Below are 17,220 nucleotides of genomic sequence, written 5' to 3' on the forward strand. Positions count from 1 at the left end.
ACTCTCAAGAAAAATGATAATTGAAAGAAAAAAGATAATTATTGATAAAAATTAAAAATTAAATGTCTAATCAATGATATAAAAAATGAAAAAAGAGACAATAAATTTTGTATTGTTATTTTTTACTGTAAAATTTACAGTAAATTTTAAAAATATTTCGATAATTGGATTATTTATCTTCAATATTTATAGGAAAAATTTTTGATTAAAAAAAATCTGTTCTTTACTCATTAAAAATTTATCAGCAATTGGTCAACTGGAGAGTAATAAATTTGGTTTCAAATAAATTTGCAACCCTTACAATTTTAAGAGCTAGGGTATTTTAAATAAAAAAATGAATACAGTGACTATACTTATAAGTATTTATTTTATTTTATTTTTACTTGTATCACTACTCGTATTTCACAAGACTTTACATTCAAATTCTCCTTTGTTACATACTTTTTCTCGCCTCGCTTATTGTTTGTTTTTGCCTATTTTACAAACTAAGTCTCTTTCACTTACTGATCGATCCTTACTTAAGCTTTCAATTTTTCCGAAAGTAGGCGTTCAAACTTTCTTGCTACTTTTTGACGCTACCACTTAATTTTTGCGGCTGTGGCCCGACTTGTGCTAATGACTGTTCTGCATTATTACGGTAATGTCCTACTACCTTCCTTATGCAATGGAGGTGCAGTAGCGTAGGAAAACCACAGAGAAAACCTAGCTAGTACAGTTTGGTTTGGGTGAAGCTCCAGTGGTCGATAAAATTCCCATTTTATCGATCACTGGATCTTCATCCCGTGCCTAACGATCAGAGACCTTCGTTCGAACCCGACGCGTGGCTAAGCGGTCACCCAGCCAAGTAGTAATCATGCTCGATGCTGCTTAACTTTGGTGATTGCCCGAGCCACGTGCGTGCCGAACGGCTGCCTCAGCCGCAAATTACTAATAAGTATTTTATTAATTAATACGCGACTTGAGTAACTGCAATGGAAGGCCGAGGGACATAATTTCCTTGTCAGTCATTGATTTCAAGTTTGGTAAGTAATGGAAAACAGCTTCCCAACAAATGTCTGTGAGTTTTGGAATCCTGAGCCAAGTTGAGTGTAAAGCAGAACCTCTATATTTCTAAAATAAATTACCAGTTTTAATTATTCAAACATTAATAGCATCAACAAGTAATAATTGTAAATAAATTTAATGATTAATACTTGTTCCACGTCGATATCAGACATTTGATTATCAAATAAAACCAATTTCCCAGCAGGAGAAATGGTCATTGAATGACTATAAGCGTGATAAGGCAAGACAGTACCAAATCTCTCGAGACACGTCCATTTTAAACTTGTGAGATTCAATCTCCAGACATCAGAAAACTCAAAATAGACATCAGAAAGTTTAACATAGACATCACATTCTTGATTATGAAATGATCCTCCAGATATTATTACATTTACTTCACCAGAATCTGGGTCAGTATAACTCGTTACACAGACTTCATTTCTATCAGTTGGATATTGCGGTGTGTGATTTTCATCACCATAAGTGTCTATTATTTTCCAGCAGCTTTTCTCCAAATCAAACGCCCATATTTTCTAAAATAAAACATTTTACATGAATATTGGTTTTTATAAAAAAATTTGTCAACGTTATAAAAGTGCTTACGAGAAACGAAAATGGACCCCTTCTGCGACCAAGATCACAATCACCGAATATATAAATCATATTGTTACTGTAAACTAAAGTATGATGCGAACCACCACCAACTGGTTCATTAGCATCAAGTCCTCGACAGATGTAATCAACTTCCCATACATCATTTTCCATATTTAATTTATATACATCGAAAAAGGTTTCATTATAATCTCTTTCGATTCCGGCAATATACAAATATTTTCCATGGCGAATGAAATTATGTCGATATGCATGATATGGAGCTTGTCCACTTGTTCTTCGAACAATACTACTTTTACTATTCAAATCACAAACATGTAATTGAGATGTGCGGCTTGACAGTTCGTCATTGAAAGGTCTTTGTCTTGTGTTTTGCCTTTGTAGTGTGCAAATACCTAAATAATTTGATTCAAAAATAGTACCAATAATTAAATCATTAGTATATAGTGAATTGTTTAGACGCCTTATTGATATCAATAATCTCCATTGTTGTCCAGCTAAATTGTACTCCCAGATATTATGAAATTCGCTATTATTTGCAGACTTGCCGTTAAAATATAAATTTTTACCATCACAGCATATTATTGCTTCCATTTTTCCTTCAGGTTTTGTAATACTGTATATAGAGTGTTTAGTAAACACGTGCGGCTTGAATGCGTACATTTTTTAAATAATTAATGATCCTGAAGTTAACACAATTGACAATTTTCGGATTTTTTTTTCAACAAATCGATTACAAAAAAATAAAAAATAAAAATATGCACATGTGAAAAATTTAAAAAACTACAGGTGCAATTTTTTCAAATATTTTTTTTTTATAATTTATCGATCTAAAAAAAATTCAAAAATTATCATACCTCGGCTAACTTTAGTATCATAATAATTATTAAACTTTTTTATTCACTTTTTAAAATAATAAAAAAAATCAAAATCTCCATGCAATTTTTATTGATGAATGAAAATCTTATTTGAAGTAATTTATTTTATTTTTTTTTTATGTATCACTTCAAAGGTTAACTGATTTTATTAATACGAAACACACGTGGATATCTCGACAACAGCGACCTCAGTAAAATACATGGGCCGTATAACTATTGTGGTTCATTCCACAAACGTTGGCTGTACGAAACTTTCAAAGGCCAGCTGGGCACAAAACCCAGCAAGAGGGAAAAAACAAAAATATTGTGGTCCCAGTAAGAGAATAGATCTCGGAAATTGCCCCCACTACCGAACATTTATGAACTGCGCATGCGCACAGAAAAGCGGGAGAACATTTAACACATAAAACATCCAGAGTGGGAGTAAAAACCGAGGTCCATTCTCTTGCTGGGACAATAGAAAATTAATTATTAAAATCTTTAACTCATTTTCACCCCACCTGAACCGGAAGTGCAAATTGCTGCCTTGTTTGGAGGGAAGATAGTCGTTCTTTTCTCTGCTGAGAATAAGGAAATGATAGAAACTAACGCATGCGCCATTCTTCAGACAAACCGAGGCAAAAATTTAAACTTTCAGATACAGATCTGGTGAAATAGTAAATTGTGTGACTAGGAATTAAATATAAAGATTTTAGATCAGGGTGAAGAATACGTAAAAAAAATAGTAATTAAAGAAAAAAAAGGTAATTTTTAATATAAATAAAAAATAAACTGTCTAATTCGTGACATATATTATTATAGAATAAAAAAACAACACGGAAACAAATAAACTTTAAAAATTAGTGTTTGAAATTATAAATCGAAACCCGGTTGTCAATATGGGGAATTTTAACACTCCAAATAATAAATTTTATAATACGTGTCGTCAATTTTTTAAGTATCAGTTACGATTTTTAAAGTTCAAATAGTAATTTTTTTTGCATAGACAATAAATTTTCATACTTATCCTGTAATTATTAACGCTTTAATCATAAATGAAAAAATTACTATTTAGAATGATAATTTTCACTGATCACTTTATCATTATATAACTTGTCGTTCTCAATTTCTATAGTTCGATTTTTTCCGTGAAGACATAAAATTTTTTAGTACATTTTTTATTATAGAAAAGTAACAGTAAACTTTAAAAATGATAAATTTGGTTTCAAATGGATTTATGAACATTATAATTTTAAATGCTAGTGTATAATAAATAAAAAAAAATGAATACGATGAATTTACTTATAAGTATTTTATTAATTAATACGCGACTTGAGTAACTGCAATGGAAGACCGAGGGACATAATTTCCTTGTCAGTCATTGATTTCAAGTCTGGATAGTAATGGAAAACAGCTTCCCAACAAATGTCTTCGAGTGTGGGAATCCTGAGCCTTCCAGAAAATAGTATAATTATTTCAACAATCATTGAAACTCTTTTGACTGAAGAACCTGCTGCCCCATCAGTAAGTGATTCCATATTTCGAGCGCGAATGATCGCGCGCTATAATTTAAATTTTAAACAAATGTTTATTATAAATATTTTGCTTGTAGGATTTTGTCAATAATGATTACAATGTTTTGAATCTAGATGATGAGGTCTGCTACAAAATTCATAGCATTGAATATATTTGTCAGGATTGTTATAAATCCTTTGGTTCAGCGGGTAATTATTTTCTTTTTTAAATTTATTTAATAAAATAATTTTATTTTTAATTGCACGCTAATTTTCAGAACTGCACAAAAACCACGTGCTGTCTTGACACACTGCAGGAAATCGTCTGTTGATTATCCCGATAGAATATCTTCCTGTTGTGAGGCTCAACAGAATTGACGTACCTGAAAAAAAAGTAAAAATTAAAATGAACAGAAGCAAATATCCTGCGGGTATTGAATCAGCTCCTAAGAAATGCGGGAGTCAAACTAAATCCAAACACAGGGATAAGAAGATTAATAAATCTTGTAATTCATCGAGCAAGTACTTGAAAGTGTGACGACAATATCAGGGCACAGAAGTAGGGTAACATCGGAGATGCAAATATGACATTGCGGGATTCAATTTCATGCATAGGCTAGATACTGGCAATTATTTGCCAGCAGTTTAACAATTTTGACACCAGCAACAATCGATATTAATATAATTATTTAAAATATATTGGTTTTCAGTGTTTACGATAAATTTTATATATATATTAGACTGTGCCAAATGAAATCGATATTTTTTTTTCGGTCCCATACGAAAATTAGGTTGTCTCACTAAAAAAAAAAAATCCTGAAAAAATTTCAGCTCGATATGTCTATTTTTCAGTTAGCGCTCGCGTAAATAAGAATTTTTTAATAAAATTTTTTTTTATCCCAACTTAATATTTTACAAGTCATTAAATATAACTGATTAAAAAATGGCCAAGGTGCCATTTTGTAGGGGATTCAATTCTCTACAAAAGTAACTTTTGATCGAATGAAAAACATCAGCCAATTTTTTTCTGCAGCCATTTGAACCTAATTTTTTTTCAAAATTTACATTTCTATTTATTATTAATCGCTTAGAAAACAATGTTGCTATGTATGAAACTTATTGAATTCAATTTCTCTAGGAACCTTTATGATCTCAAGGAATAGTTTTTATACTTGAAGTAATAAAATTAACATTAAACTATTGATATTAACGATATTTCTAACAAGACTTTTTCTTCGTTTTGACATTTTTCGCATTTAATGTTTCTAGTAATTTTTACCTGCATTAGAATATCGTCCATAATTGTAATTTTGAAATCTTCAGACTGCTTATCAAAAATTATTACTTTATTGATAAAAATATACATTGTTTATGATGATAAAATACTTATAAAAATTCAAATAAAGAAAAAAGTGATGTATGTATATATGTATGTATGTATGTATGTATGTATGTATGTATGTATGTATGTATGTATGTATGTATGTATGTATGTATGTATGTATGTATGTATGTATGTATGTATGTATGTATGTATGTATGTATGTATGTATGTATGTATGTATGTATGTATGTATGTATGTATGTATGTATGTATGTATGTATGTATGTATGTATGTATGTATGTATGTATGTATGTATGTATGTATGTATGTATGTATGTATGTATGTATGTATGTATGTATGTATGTATGTATGTATGTATGTATGTATGTATGTATGTATGTATGTATGTATGTATGTATGTATGTATGTATGTATGTATGTATGTATGTATGTATGTATGTATGTATGTATGTATGTATGTATGTATGTATGTATGTATGTATGTATGTATGTATGTATGTATGTATGTATGTATGTATGTATGTATGTATGTATGTATGTATGTATGTATGTATGTATGTATGTATGTATGTATGTATGTATGTATGTATGTATGTATGTATGTATGTATGTATGTATGTATGTATGTATGTATGTATGTATGTATGTATGTATGTATGTATGTATGTATGTATGTATGTATGTATGTATGTATGTATGTATGTATGTATGTATGTATGTATGTATGTATGTATGTATGTATGTATGTATGTATGTATGTATGTATGTATGTATGTATGTATGTATGTATGTATGTATGTATGTATGTATGTATGTATGTATGTATGTATGTATGTATGTATGTATGTATGTATGTATGTATGTATGTATGTATGTATGTATGTATGTATGTATGTATGTATGTATGTATGTATGTATGTATGTATGTATGTATGTATGTATGTATGTATGTATGTATGTATGTATGTATGTATGTATGTATGTATGTATGTATGTATGTATGTATGTATGTATGTATGTATGTATGTATGTATGTATGTATGTATGTATGTATGTATGTATGTATGTATGTATGTATGTATGTATGTATGTATGTATGTATGTATGTATGTATGTATGTATGTATGTATGTATGTATGTATGTATGTATGTATGTATGTATGTATGTATGTATGTATGTATGTATGTATGTATGTATGTATGTATGTATGTATGTATGTATGTATGTATGTATGTATGTATGTATGTATGTATGTATGTATGTATGTATGTATGTATGTATGTATGTATGTATGTATGTATGTATGTATGTATGTATGTATGTATGTATGTATGTATGTATGTATGTATGTATGTATGTATGTATGTATGTATGTATGTATGTATGTATGTATGTATGTATGTATGTATGTATGTATGTATGTATGTATGTATGTATGTATGTATGTATGTATGTATGTATGTATGTATGTATGTATGTATGTATGTATGTATGTATGTATGTATGTATGTATGTATGTATGTATGTATGTATGTATGTATGTATGTATGTATGTATGTATGTATGTATGTATGTATGTATGTATGTATGTATGTATGTATGTATGTATGTATGTATGTATGTATGTATGTATGTATGTATGTATGTATGTATGTATGTATGTATGTATGTATGTATGTATGTATGTATGTATGTATGTATGTATGTATGTATGTATGTATGTATGTATGTATGTATGTATGTATGTATGTATGTATGTATGTATGTATGTATGTATGTATGTATGTATGTATGTATGTATGTATGTATGTATGTATGTATGTATGTATGTATGTATGTATGTATGTATGTATGTATGTATGTATGTATGTATGTATGTATGTATGTATGTATGTATGTATGTATGTATGTATGTATGTATGTATGTATGTATGTATGTATGTATGTATGTATGTATGTATGTATGTATGTATGTATGTATGTATGTATGTATGTATGTATGTATGTATGTATGTATGTATGTATGTATGTATGTATGTATGTATGTATGTATGTATGTATGTATGTATGTATGTATGTATGTATGTATGTATGTATGTATGTATGTATGTATGTATGTATGTATGTATGTATGTATGTATGTATGTATGTATGTATGTATGTATGTATGTATGTATGTATGTATGTATGTATGTATGTATGTATGTATGTATGTATGTATGTATGTATGTATGTATGTATGTATGTATGTATGTATGTATGTATGTATGTATGTATGTATGTATGTATGTATGTATGTATGTATGTATGTATGTATGTATGTATGTATGTATGTATGTATGTATGTATGTATGTATGTATGTATGTATGTATGTATGTATGTATGTATGTATGTATGTATGTATGTATGTATGTATGTATGTATGTATGTATGTATGTATGTATGTATGTATGTATGTATGTATGTATGTATGTATGTATGTATGTATGTATGTATGTATGTATGTATGTATGTATGTATGTATGTATGTATGTATGTATGTATGTATGTATGTATGTATGTATGTATGTATGTATGTATGTATGTATGTATGTATGTATGTATGTATGTATGTATGTATGTATGTATGTATGTATGTATGTATGTATGTATGTATGTATGTATGTATGTATGTATGTATGTATGTATGTATGTATGTATGTATGTATGTATGTATGTATGTATGTATGTATGTATGTATGTATGTATGTATGTATGTATGTATGTATGTATGTATGTATGTATGTATGTATGTATGTATGTATGTATGTATGTATGTATGTATGTATGTATGTATGTATGTATGTATGTATGTATGTATGTATGTATGTATGTATGTATGTATGTATGTATGTATGTATGTATGTATGTATGTATGTATGTATGTATGTATGTATGTATGTATGTATGTATGTATGTATGTATGTATGTATGTATGTATGTATGTATGTATGTATGTATGTATGTATGTATGTATGTATGTATGTATGTATGTATGTATGTATGTATGTATGTATGTATGTATGTATGTATGTATGTATGTATGTATGTATGTATGTATGTATGTATGTATGTATGTATGTATGTATGTATGTATGTATGTATGTATGTATGTATGTATGTATGTATGTATGTATGTATGTATGTATGTATGTATGTATGTATGTATGTATGTATGTATGTATGTATGTATGTATGTATGTATGTATGTATGTATGTATGTATGTATGTATGTATGTATGTATGTATGTATGTATGTATGTATGTATGTATGTATGTATGTATGTATGTATGTATGTATGTATGTATGTATGTATGTATGTATGTATGTATGTATGTATGTATGTATGTATGTATGTATGTATGTATGTATGTATGTATGTATGTATGTATGTATGTATGTATGTATGTATGTATGTATGTATGTATGTATGTATGTATGTATGTATGTATGTATGTATGTATGTATGTATGTATGTATGTATGTATGTATGTATGTATGTATGTATGTATGTATGTATGTATGTATGTATGTATGTATGTATGTATGTATGTATGTATGTATGTATGTATGTATGTATGTATGTATGTATGTATGTATGTATGTATGTATGTATGTATGTATGTATGTATGTATGTATGTATGTATGTATGTATGTATGTATGTATGTATGTATGTATGTATGTATGTATGTATGTATGTATGTATGTATGTATGTATGTATGTATGTATGTATGTATGTATGTATGTATGTATGTATGTATGTATGTATGTATGTATGTATGTATGTATGTATGTATGTATGTATGTATGTATGTATGTATGTATGTATGTATGTATGTATGTATGTATGTATGTATGTATGTATGTATGTATGTATGTATGTATGTATGTATGTATGTATGTATGTATGTATGTATGTATGTATGTATGTATGTATGTATGTATGTATGTATGTATGTATGTATGTATGTATGTATGTATGTATGTATGTATGTATGTATGTATGTATGTATGTATGTATGTATGTATGTATGTATGTATGTATGTATGTATGTATGTATGTATGTATGTATGTATGTATGTATGTATGTATGTATGTATGTATGTATGTATGTATGTATGTATGTATGTATGTATGTATGTATGTATGTATGTATGTATGTATGTATGTATGTATGTATGTATGTATGTATGTATGTATGTATGTATGTATGTATGTATGTATGTATGTATGTATGTATGTATGTATGTATGTATGTATGTATGTATGTATGTATGTATGTATGTATGTATGTATGTATGTATGTATGTATGTATGTATGTATGTATGTATGTATGTATGTAGCTCGAGGAGCTCGAAAACAGCGGGAAGTTTTGGGGCCGGCCCGCAGGGTCAACCGATAGACAGATTTTTTTTTTTAGTGAGACAAACTAATTTTCATATGGGACCGAAAAAACAAAAATATTCTAAAGCGAAGTTTTTTTTTTTTTTTGTAATTTTCAGCTGCAAATCAAGTCTTCAAAACGAACGGCAATAAAAAAAATTAGCTTTAGAGTATTTCTTAAACTTAAAAAAGGGGGTATAAAATATGTCTTTTTGGAATTAGTAACGCGATATTACACGTACTCTTCAATAATAAGCTGAACGCTCTTCTGAAAATCTTGTTCTTTTTTATCAACTTCTAGAAGACTAAACATCGTCTTTATTACAGACATTTCAAGAAAGACAGCAAATACTTCGATAGGATCTTTACATGAAATTCGATGTAAAGAAGATGATAACTGAGCTAGCATTGAATTTCTATAACTTTTTCGTCCGCTACTTAATAATTTATCTTTTTCAGAGAGTACAAAGTTAAAATTAACATTTATTGAAATATTTGGGGAATTAGTAGTGGATTTCAGTGTTTGCTTTACTTTCGGATCTATGTAAAACAGGCAGTGGATCTGTTTGTTGTAAATTCATATTTTGTTTTTGTAAATTATCAGCAATTTCATTAATAGAAACTTTTTGTTCCTTAAATCTCTTCAATTTACGTTCCCAAGAATATAATAGTAGATTATCTTTGTCACAGTCTAGTATAATTACGTGAGGAATTAAATTCTCACGGCAATACTCGAGAATTTCTTCGGTTTTGTAGAGATCCAGTTTAGTTACACGAAGACCGAGTGACCATAACTCGCGAAAAAGATCTGCTAGTTTATGTTCTCGTTTATTTCTCTTATTAAAGCATCCCACGGCAATGTTTATTCCAAATTTTTTCATATTTATTTCAATATTTGAATCTTCTAATGACATCTCTTGAATGGCACATACTAATTTATCAAGAGAAATACTTAGACCGACACCATGATGTGATATTTCTTTACTCGTTAAACCTGAACGTTCTGAAATGCGTTCAAATGATCGTAGCATTTTGTCATATCGACCACCTGTAGCTATTACTTCTTGACCAACAAGCCGTCGTCGGCGTTTTAAATCACAAGTAATTTGAAAAATTATACCGCTATGTTGCTTCATATTGTGAGCCAAAAGAGGCGCGATGACAATTGGCCACCAAAAGAAATCAAAATTTGTTAAAAATCATTTTATTTGCAACCCGGGAAAAAAAATTTAGATCTATTCTGATCAAATTAGATCAAATTAGATCAGCTCAGATCAAATTTGATTATAATTTATACTGAACCCAGATCAGAGTAGATCTGATTTGATCTGTTCAGATCAAACTAGATCTGATTAGATATGACATTTTTCTTTGAGGAAAAATAGTCCGGATCTACCCTGATCAAATCTAATCGAGTCAGATCAACCTAAATCAAGTTAGATCAACCAAGATCTAGTCAGATGAAAATAGATCAACATTGATTAAACGACCAATTTATGAAGTATATATAAATAGATCAAATTGGATCTGTACGGATCAAACCAGATCTGAGTTGATATAACTTTTTCTCGGGAAAAAAAATTATGAGAAATTTAGTATTTTATTATTTTCATTGGGTAAATAAGTATTAAATACTTTGAGGAACAATTCGTTATATATCCTAGAATGAGATTACTTTCATTATTGTTCATAAAAAAGTGATCCTTTATGTTTATGCAAAATGTTTCATATTGATTATAATCATTTTTATTTAACAAAAAATCAGTCTAATTTATGACAATATTTAATTACTTATACTGATTTTGTATTACTGTCGAGATCAATAACTATTGGATATTTTGTTTTATTTAAATTGGTATCTTCTTAATTATATGTTAATTTGTATTGTTTGGAGAAGAGTGATCTTGAAAATGAATCTTTATTAAGTTGAATTTTAATTGTATCATTCGAAGGAGAAGATAAAGCTGATCTCATATGGAACATAAAACGTTTACTTTTAATTTTAATGGCTTCAATCCTATATATTTTATATTATTGTGATACATTTATTATATTTTTAATCAGACATATCAATTTTTATTAGGATGGAGATGAAAAATCAGATCTATTTAGATCTAGCTAATAAGATCAAATTTGATCTGAGCAGATCTAAGAGTGTTTTTTATTTACCTTGATCTGTTTAGATCCAAGGAGATCTATTCTGATCAAAGTAGATATAATTTGATCTAAACAGATCTGGTCAAAATGCAGATCTGTTCAGATCTGAAACAACAGATCTAATTTGATCAGAATAGATCTAAACTTTTTTTCCCGGGAAAGCAATAGAATATTATTAAAAATAAAATGGGTGTACCTTGACTCCTAATGCTTCAATATGAGCAGTGACAGTCTCAATTTCTCCAAGAGCATTTTTTGCCAAAATAGCAGCGTCGCCCGTGCGGATAGTAAGTTTTTTAAAAATACTTGCAATTTTTAATACATTGTTTTCAGTATTAAATAGAGTAGAAAGTGTTGCTATCACGTGATCAGTTAGGCATACATTTCTAAAATGGGATTGCTTTGGAAATGTTTGACACTTGCCGTCTCGTGCATCACCAAATATTGAATAGATCTCTTGAAATTTTTCTGGTCCGATTCCGCAATACATAAAAATCGCTTCAAATAAAGAAGTATGATTTAGACGGACTGTAAAATCGAATTGACGCATTTCAGAGAATTCATTAAAAATTTCCCAAGCAATACGAATAAGTTCAGCTTCAGCCATTAAATTTACAGTTGAACTTATAATGTCAAATGCACTTTCATAAAGTTCTTTGGGATGAAATCCATGAACCTGTAAATATAATCAAGTGAAATAAACAAAAAATTATTAGTTAAATCAATTTTACTGATCAATAATGGCGTCACTAAATAGACACCTCCGTGTCGTTGAAATACATCAATAACTTTAGATTTAACATGCTCGTGCAAAAGCATATTTACTACTAATGATGAACTGGTTGCTGGCCTGTTTGGCACACTCATATCGTAATTAATATTCTCAGCTGGAGTGACTTCTTGGGCAAAACAACTAGCAATCATATATTTGTAAGCTTTACTTTGACTGTTTGACAATGTGTGTTGTACCATTTCTTGTAATTCCGCCTCTTCTAGCAACGGTGGAGGTAGATATTCAGACGTTAGAAGCTCTTGAGCTGTTGGTCGTTGATTAGGGTCATGATTGAGCAACCAACTGAAAGGATTTAAGTCAATAAAATAATGAACCTTTTCTTATTCATGAATATACATACCGCAAAAGATGAATTTGATGTGGCATTTCAGTCTCGGTCATATCAAAAGGAAGAATTATTTCTTTAGATCTTACTTTTTGAAGAATAGTAACTCTTTCCATTTTAGTTTCAGGTGGTTTGTAACACATTTCAAAGAGTATTATCCCAAGGCTGTAAATGTCAACCTTTTGATTATATCGAGCTTTTGCTACTTCAATTCTCAACTCTGGAGCAACGTAGAGAGCAGTTCCTACTTGACCAGTCATTGATCTCGGCTCATCAAGAATAATATCATTTTTATTTTCTATTTCAGCTTCTCTTTCATTATCGATTGTTTGTACAATCGAGCACAATATATTTGTCGTCGCTAAACCAAAATCGCCAATTTTAACATGATCATTACTGTCCAAAAATATATTTACTGGTTTTAAATCCCGGTGAATCATTCCTTGTTGATGAATATACGCGATACCCTCAACCATTTCTCTAAACAACCGCCAAACACGATCTTTATCTTCATACAAATTATTATCAATTGCAGTTCTCAGTGTACTTTTTTCACAAAACTCCATCTGTATATACATAAATTTAGTTGTATGTTCCATAGTACTGTTCTCTTCGCTCGTTATTTTTTCCGATGTTTCGTATGACTCTGCCTTAGAATCAATTATTTGAGATTCACTATCTATCTTAAATTCTATACTGTCTGAATAATCGAAAGATTTTTGCGTAGAGTGAAAAAATGCTCCTTCATCTTCACTGTCTTCATCACTGGAACTGCTACTGCTACTACTGCTGTCTTCTTCAGAATCGTCAATTGTCCGAGATTCCAAACTTTCTAAATCATTTTTTTTTGTATGTTTAACTTTACTTTTATTAAAAGACACACTGTCCGATGGAGATGATGAATTGTTTTTATCATTAATAACATTTACATTTTCAATCCAAGAATTATAATATCGCACAACATTTTCGTGGTTCAGTCTTGAAAGTAATTTAACTTCCCTTATCATTTTTTTATTCGATTGTTTGCTTTTTGGATCCAAAGCAATTCGTTTTATAGCGTAAACTCTAAGATCTAATTTATTTCTGACTTTCCAAACATCACCAAATGCACCTTCACCCAACGATTCAAGAATTTTAAATTCATTTTTCATTCTTGAATCAGACGTTGGCTCCTCCGGCTCAAAATAATTTTCTTGTTTATCGCAGTGTTTTGGTGACGATATATCATTTAAAAAAGGTGTCCGAATAAACCCATGTTGTTGTAATTGTTTTGCTGACCATCGTAGTCTCTCATTACTATTTAAACACTTTGACAAAAAGTCTTTCAATGTCGACGGTATATTTAATCCCCAATCAGCTTCATTGTCTGATATTTTTTTAACTTTAAGCAAAGTCAAAAGTAAAATACCAAATTTATAAATATCTATTTCTTTTTTTCCTCTGCCTTGAATTGTAGAAAAATTATTATTGGCTTTACCTAAACAATTTGAACGATAAATATTTGAAAGTCTTTTCTTCAACGAATAATCAGATACTTTAACACTTCCTGTATTGTCTATATGTATATTTGAATCTCTTAAATCTTTATGCGTAATATTATTTTCATGTAAATACTCTAATACAGAAAGGATCCCAGTAGCAAGATATCGTAACATATCAATATTAACAGGAATCTTTTCCTTTCGAAAAAAAGAACACGTTGTACCAACAACAAATTCTTGGAGTATATATACGACAATACTGTCTTCATTTTGTAAATACTTCATATCTAAATAATGAACAAGATTAGGATGGTATAATTTTTTCAGATGATTTAGTTCCTGCTCAATACTTCCTACTTGTTTTATCAACTGTTGTAAATTAAAGTTCTCTGACTCGCTATTTTCATCACTGGGAGATGAACATTTTAGTGTCCATTCAGTAACAGCAAGATGCTCAACAGTAACAATATCAACACCAGCATAAACAGCTGATCCTTTAACACTATGGCCTAAGCATTTACCTAAATGAACTTGTCTCTCTCCTCTACTGCTTATAAAATGCAACAGTTTTGTAGCACGACGCTCAGATAATGGACTATCTGGACTCTCAGACGAGCTCAAACATCTTCTTCGAGAGTTCGCACGTACACGTTCATGAGGTGACGATGGAATCGACTGAGATATTTCATTTGATTCCAGAGACAAACGTGCTATTCTTTTACGATCACGAAGCTCTGCCTTCAATGCTTCTTGACGTCTTTGGATTTCATCTTGCAGCACCTGTAATTCATCGAAACAATTAACATACCAAAATAAAATAAAATTGAACAATAAGTTGTCTGAATTTGATGGATTCTCCAGAAATGTTTTCAGATATCAAGTTCAGTTGCGAATAAGAATCCAAGGGAAAATAGACTTTTAGAAGTTCCATACTCCAATAAGTCGTTTATACAAAACGGTCCCAGAAATAGAATTTTTAAATTAGTCAATGACTACTCTAAATTCATTTAAAAAGTCAATTCAAGTAAAAATCGAAAATAAAAGTAAAAACTGAATCCAATAATTAAGAATAATTAAATGATTCTGAAGTTAACAGACAATTAAAAATTTTCGGATTATTTTTTTCATCAAATAAATTACAAAAAAAAAAAAGCATATGTAGAATATTTTAAAAACTATATGTGCAATTTTTTGAAATATTTTTTTTTTTGTAAATTTATTGTTTTTTAAAAAATCCAAAAATTATTAGACGTCGGCTAACTTCAGTGTCATATAATTAAACTGTATAACTATTTATGTTTATTTCTTTTTTTTTATTATTATTCGCACTGTGATAACGCGAATAAAAATTGTAAAATTTTGTAAATTCTGGAAAGCGTTAAATAAATAAATACAAAAACGAACCTGACGTTCTTGATTCTCTTTCAATTGTTTCTCTTGCATTTCAGATTGAATTTTTTCCTGACGACGTGACACCATCTCTTCATAAAAGCTATTGTAGCTCGGTTTGTTGTGTTCGTACAAAAATTTTTGAACATGCTGAGCTAATTCAAAGATCATAACTTCTCCCTTTAACTTATCTGCCAAACTTTCTAATTCCGAATACAAAACGGCTATTTGTTGATTGGAGAGACCTAGACTATTTTTCAGTTTAATATGCGGGACACTGCAAGTAATAAATTCATCATATTATTCATTTTATTATCAAATAAACAACAGATAAATATTTATATATTTACTTACTCTTCTGGATATGTATCCCCACAAGTGACATGCAAGTCTATTTGTGCATAAACTTGTACTGGTCCTGACATTCCCTGTGATGGTGTCAATGTCATACTCACACTCAAAGGCTGCCATTTCCGTTTATTTTTATTATTTCTCAGATCTTTAAGATCTTCCCCAAATATTGACTAGAATTTGAAATAAATTTATTAAGAATTTATGTCATAATTTTTAATTACTAGTAGAAATGACGAAATAATAAAAATATTCTGCATACCTTTAAAACTTCAAACTCATTATTTTGTCTGTCTTGACATGATTCTACCTGAGACATTTTAACTAACAATTAAAATTTACTTCTATACAATTAATACATACTCTAGTGTAAAAAATATTTTTAATTAAAAAATTATATCTGATATATAAAAAAACCGCGGACTTGTGAGGTTATAGTTTGTAATTTATAAATATCACTTATTATTACGCATTTACAGTATCAGCAATTAATAGTTATCGCCTACATTGTAAAGAAATTTATTTTAATACTGCTTCTATTTAGCGTAATTATATTTATTTAATTATAAAATTACACTCATTGTATTTATTTATTATTTTACGTTCTAGTAATTTTATATACATATATTTGAATCATCACATGAAGTTTATCAGATTGTTTTTACTTGAAACTCAATGTGATACACGCGCGTTTTCCCACATGTCCATGATATTATTATTATTATTGTTATTGTTATTATTTTTACAGAGCGGGAAATAAAAAAGAAAATAAAAAAAATATTGAGGAAATTAATGACGGTAATGATAAGATATAATTTTAAATAATAAAATATAATAATAAATAAATATAAATGAATTATCAACTGAAGATAAAAATATAAATGAGTGTGAATGTAGCAGCAGACATCTGACAAATTTAA

At 29.0% G+C, this 17,220-nt stretch overlaps 2 protein-coding genes across 9 annotated transcripts; both read right to left on the reverse strand.

Moving 5' to 3' along the window:
- Window positions 1–359: 359 nt before the first annotated feature.
- Window positions 360–2,319, reverse strand: LOC130676783 (kelch domain-containing protein 10 homolog). The gene is made up of 3 exons (XM_057483290.1): window positions 1,648–2,319; window positions 1,194–1,577; window positions 360–1,110 (listed from the first exon to the last, which is right to left on the reverse strand). The coding sequence occupies exons 1-3, from the start codon at window positions 2,317–2,319 to the stop codon at window positions 943–945; spliced, it is 1,224 nt and encodes a 407-aa protein (XP_057339273.1). The 3' UTR covers window positions 360–942.
- On the reverse strand, window positions 1,648–17,103 carry LOC130676782 (eIF-2-alpha kinase GCN2-like). 8 transcript variants are annotated; one of them, XR_008991483.1, is made up of 8 exons: window positions 16,563–17,101; window positions 16,304–16,473; window positions 15,965–16,226; window positions 13,095–15,340; window positions 12,787–13,036; window positions 12,158–12,637; window positions 2,561–4,410; window positions 1,648–2,304 (listed from the first exon to the last, which is right to left on the reverse strand). XR_008991483.1 is itself a non-coding variant. In XM_057483285.1 (7 exons), the coding sequence occupies exons 1-7, from the start codon at window positions 16,617–16,619 to the stop codon at window positions 10,308–10,310; spliced, it is 4,092 nt and encodes a 1,363-aa protein (XP_057339268.1). In that variant the 5' UTR covers window positions 16,620–17,103; the 3' UTR covers window positions 10,175–10,307. The 8 variants fall into 8 exon arrangements, 4 of the variants coding, with proteins under 4 accessions (XP_057339268.1, XP_057339269.1, XP_057339272.1 ...); XR_008991482.1 differs by having other exon boundaries at window positions 1,648–2,272; window positions 2,514–4,410; XR_008991481.1 differs by having other exon boundaries at window positions 2,514–4,410.
- Between the last annotated feature and the right edge of the window lie 117 nt (window positions 17,104–17,220).

This window comes from Microplitis mediator, chromosome 10 (assembly GCF_029852145.1).
Source record: "Microplitis mediator isolate UGA2020A chromosome 10, iyMicMedi2.1, whole genome shotgun sequence".
In the NCBI taxonomy this organism is placed as follows: domain Eukaryota; kingdom Metazoa; phylum Arthropoda; class Insecta; order Hymenoptera; family Braconidae; genus Microplitis; species Microplitis mediator.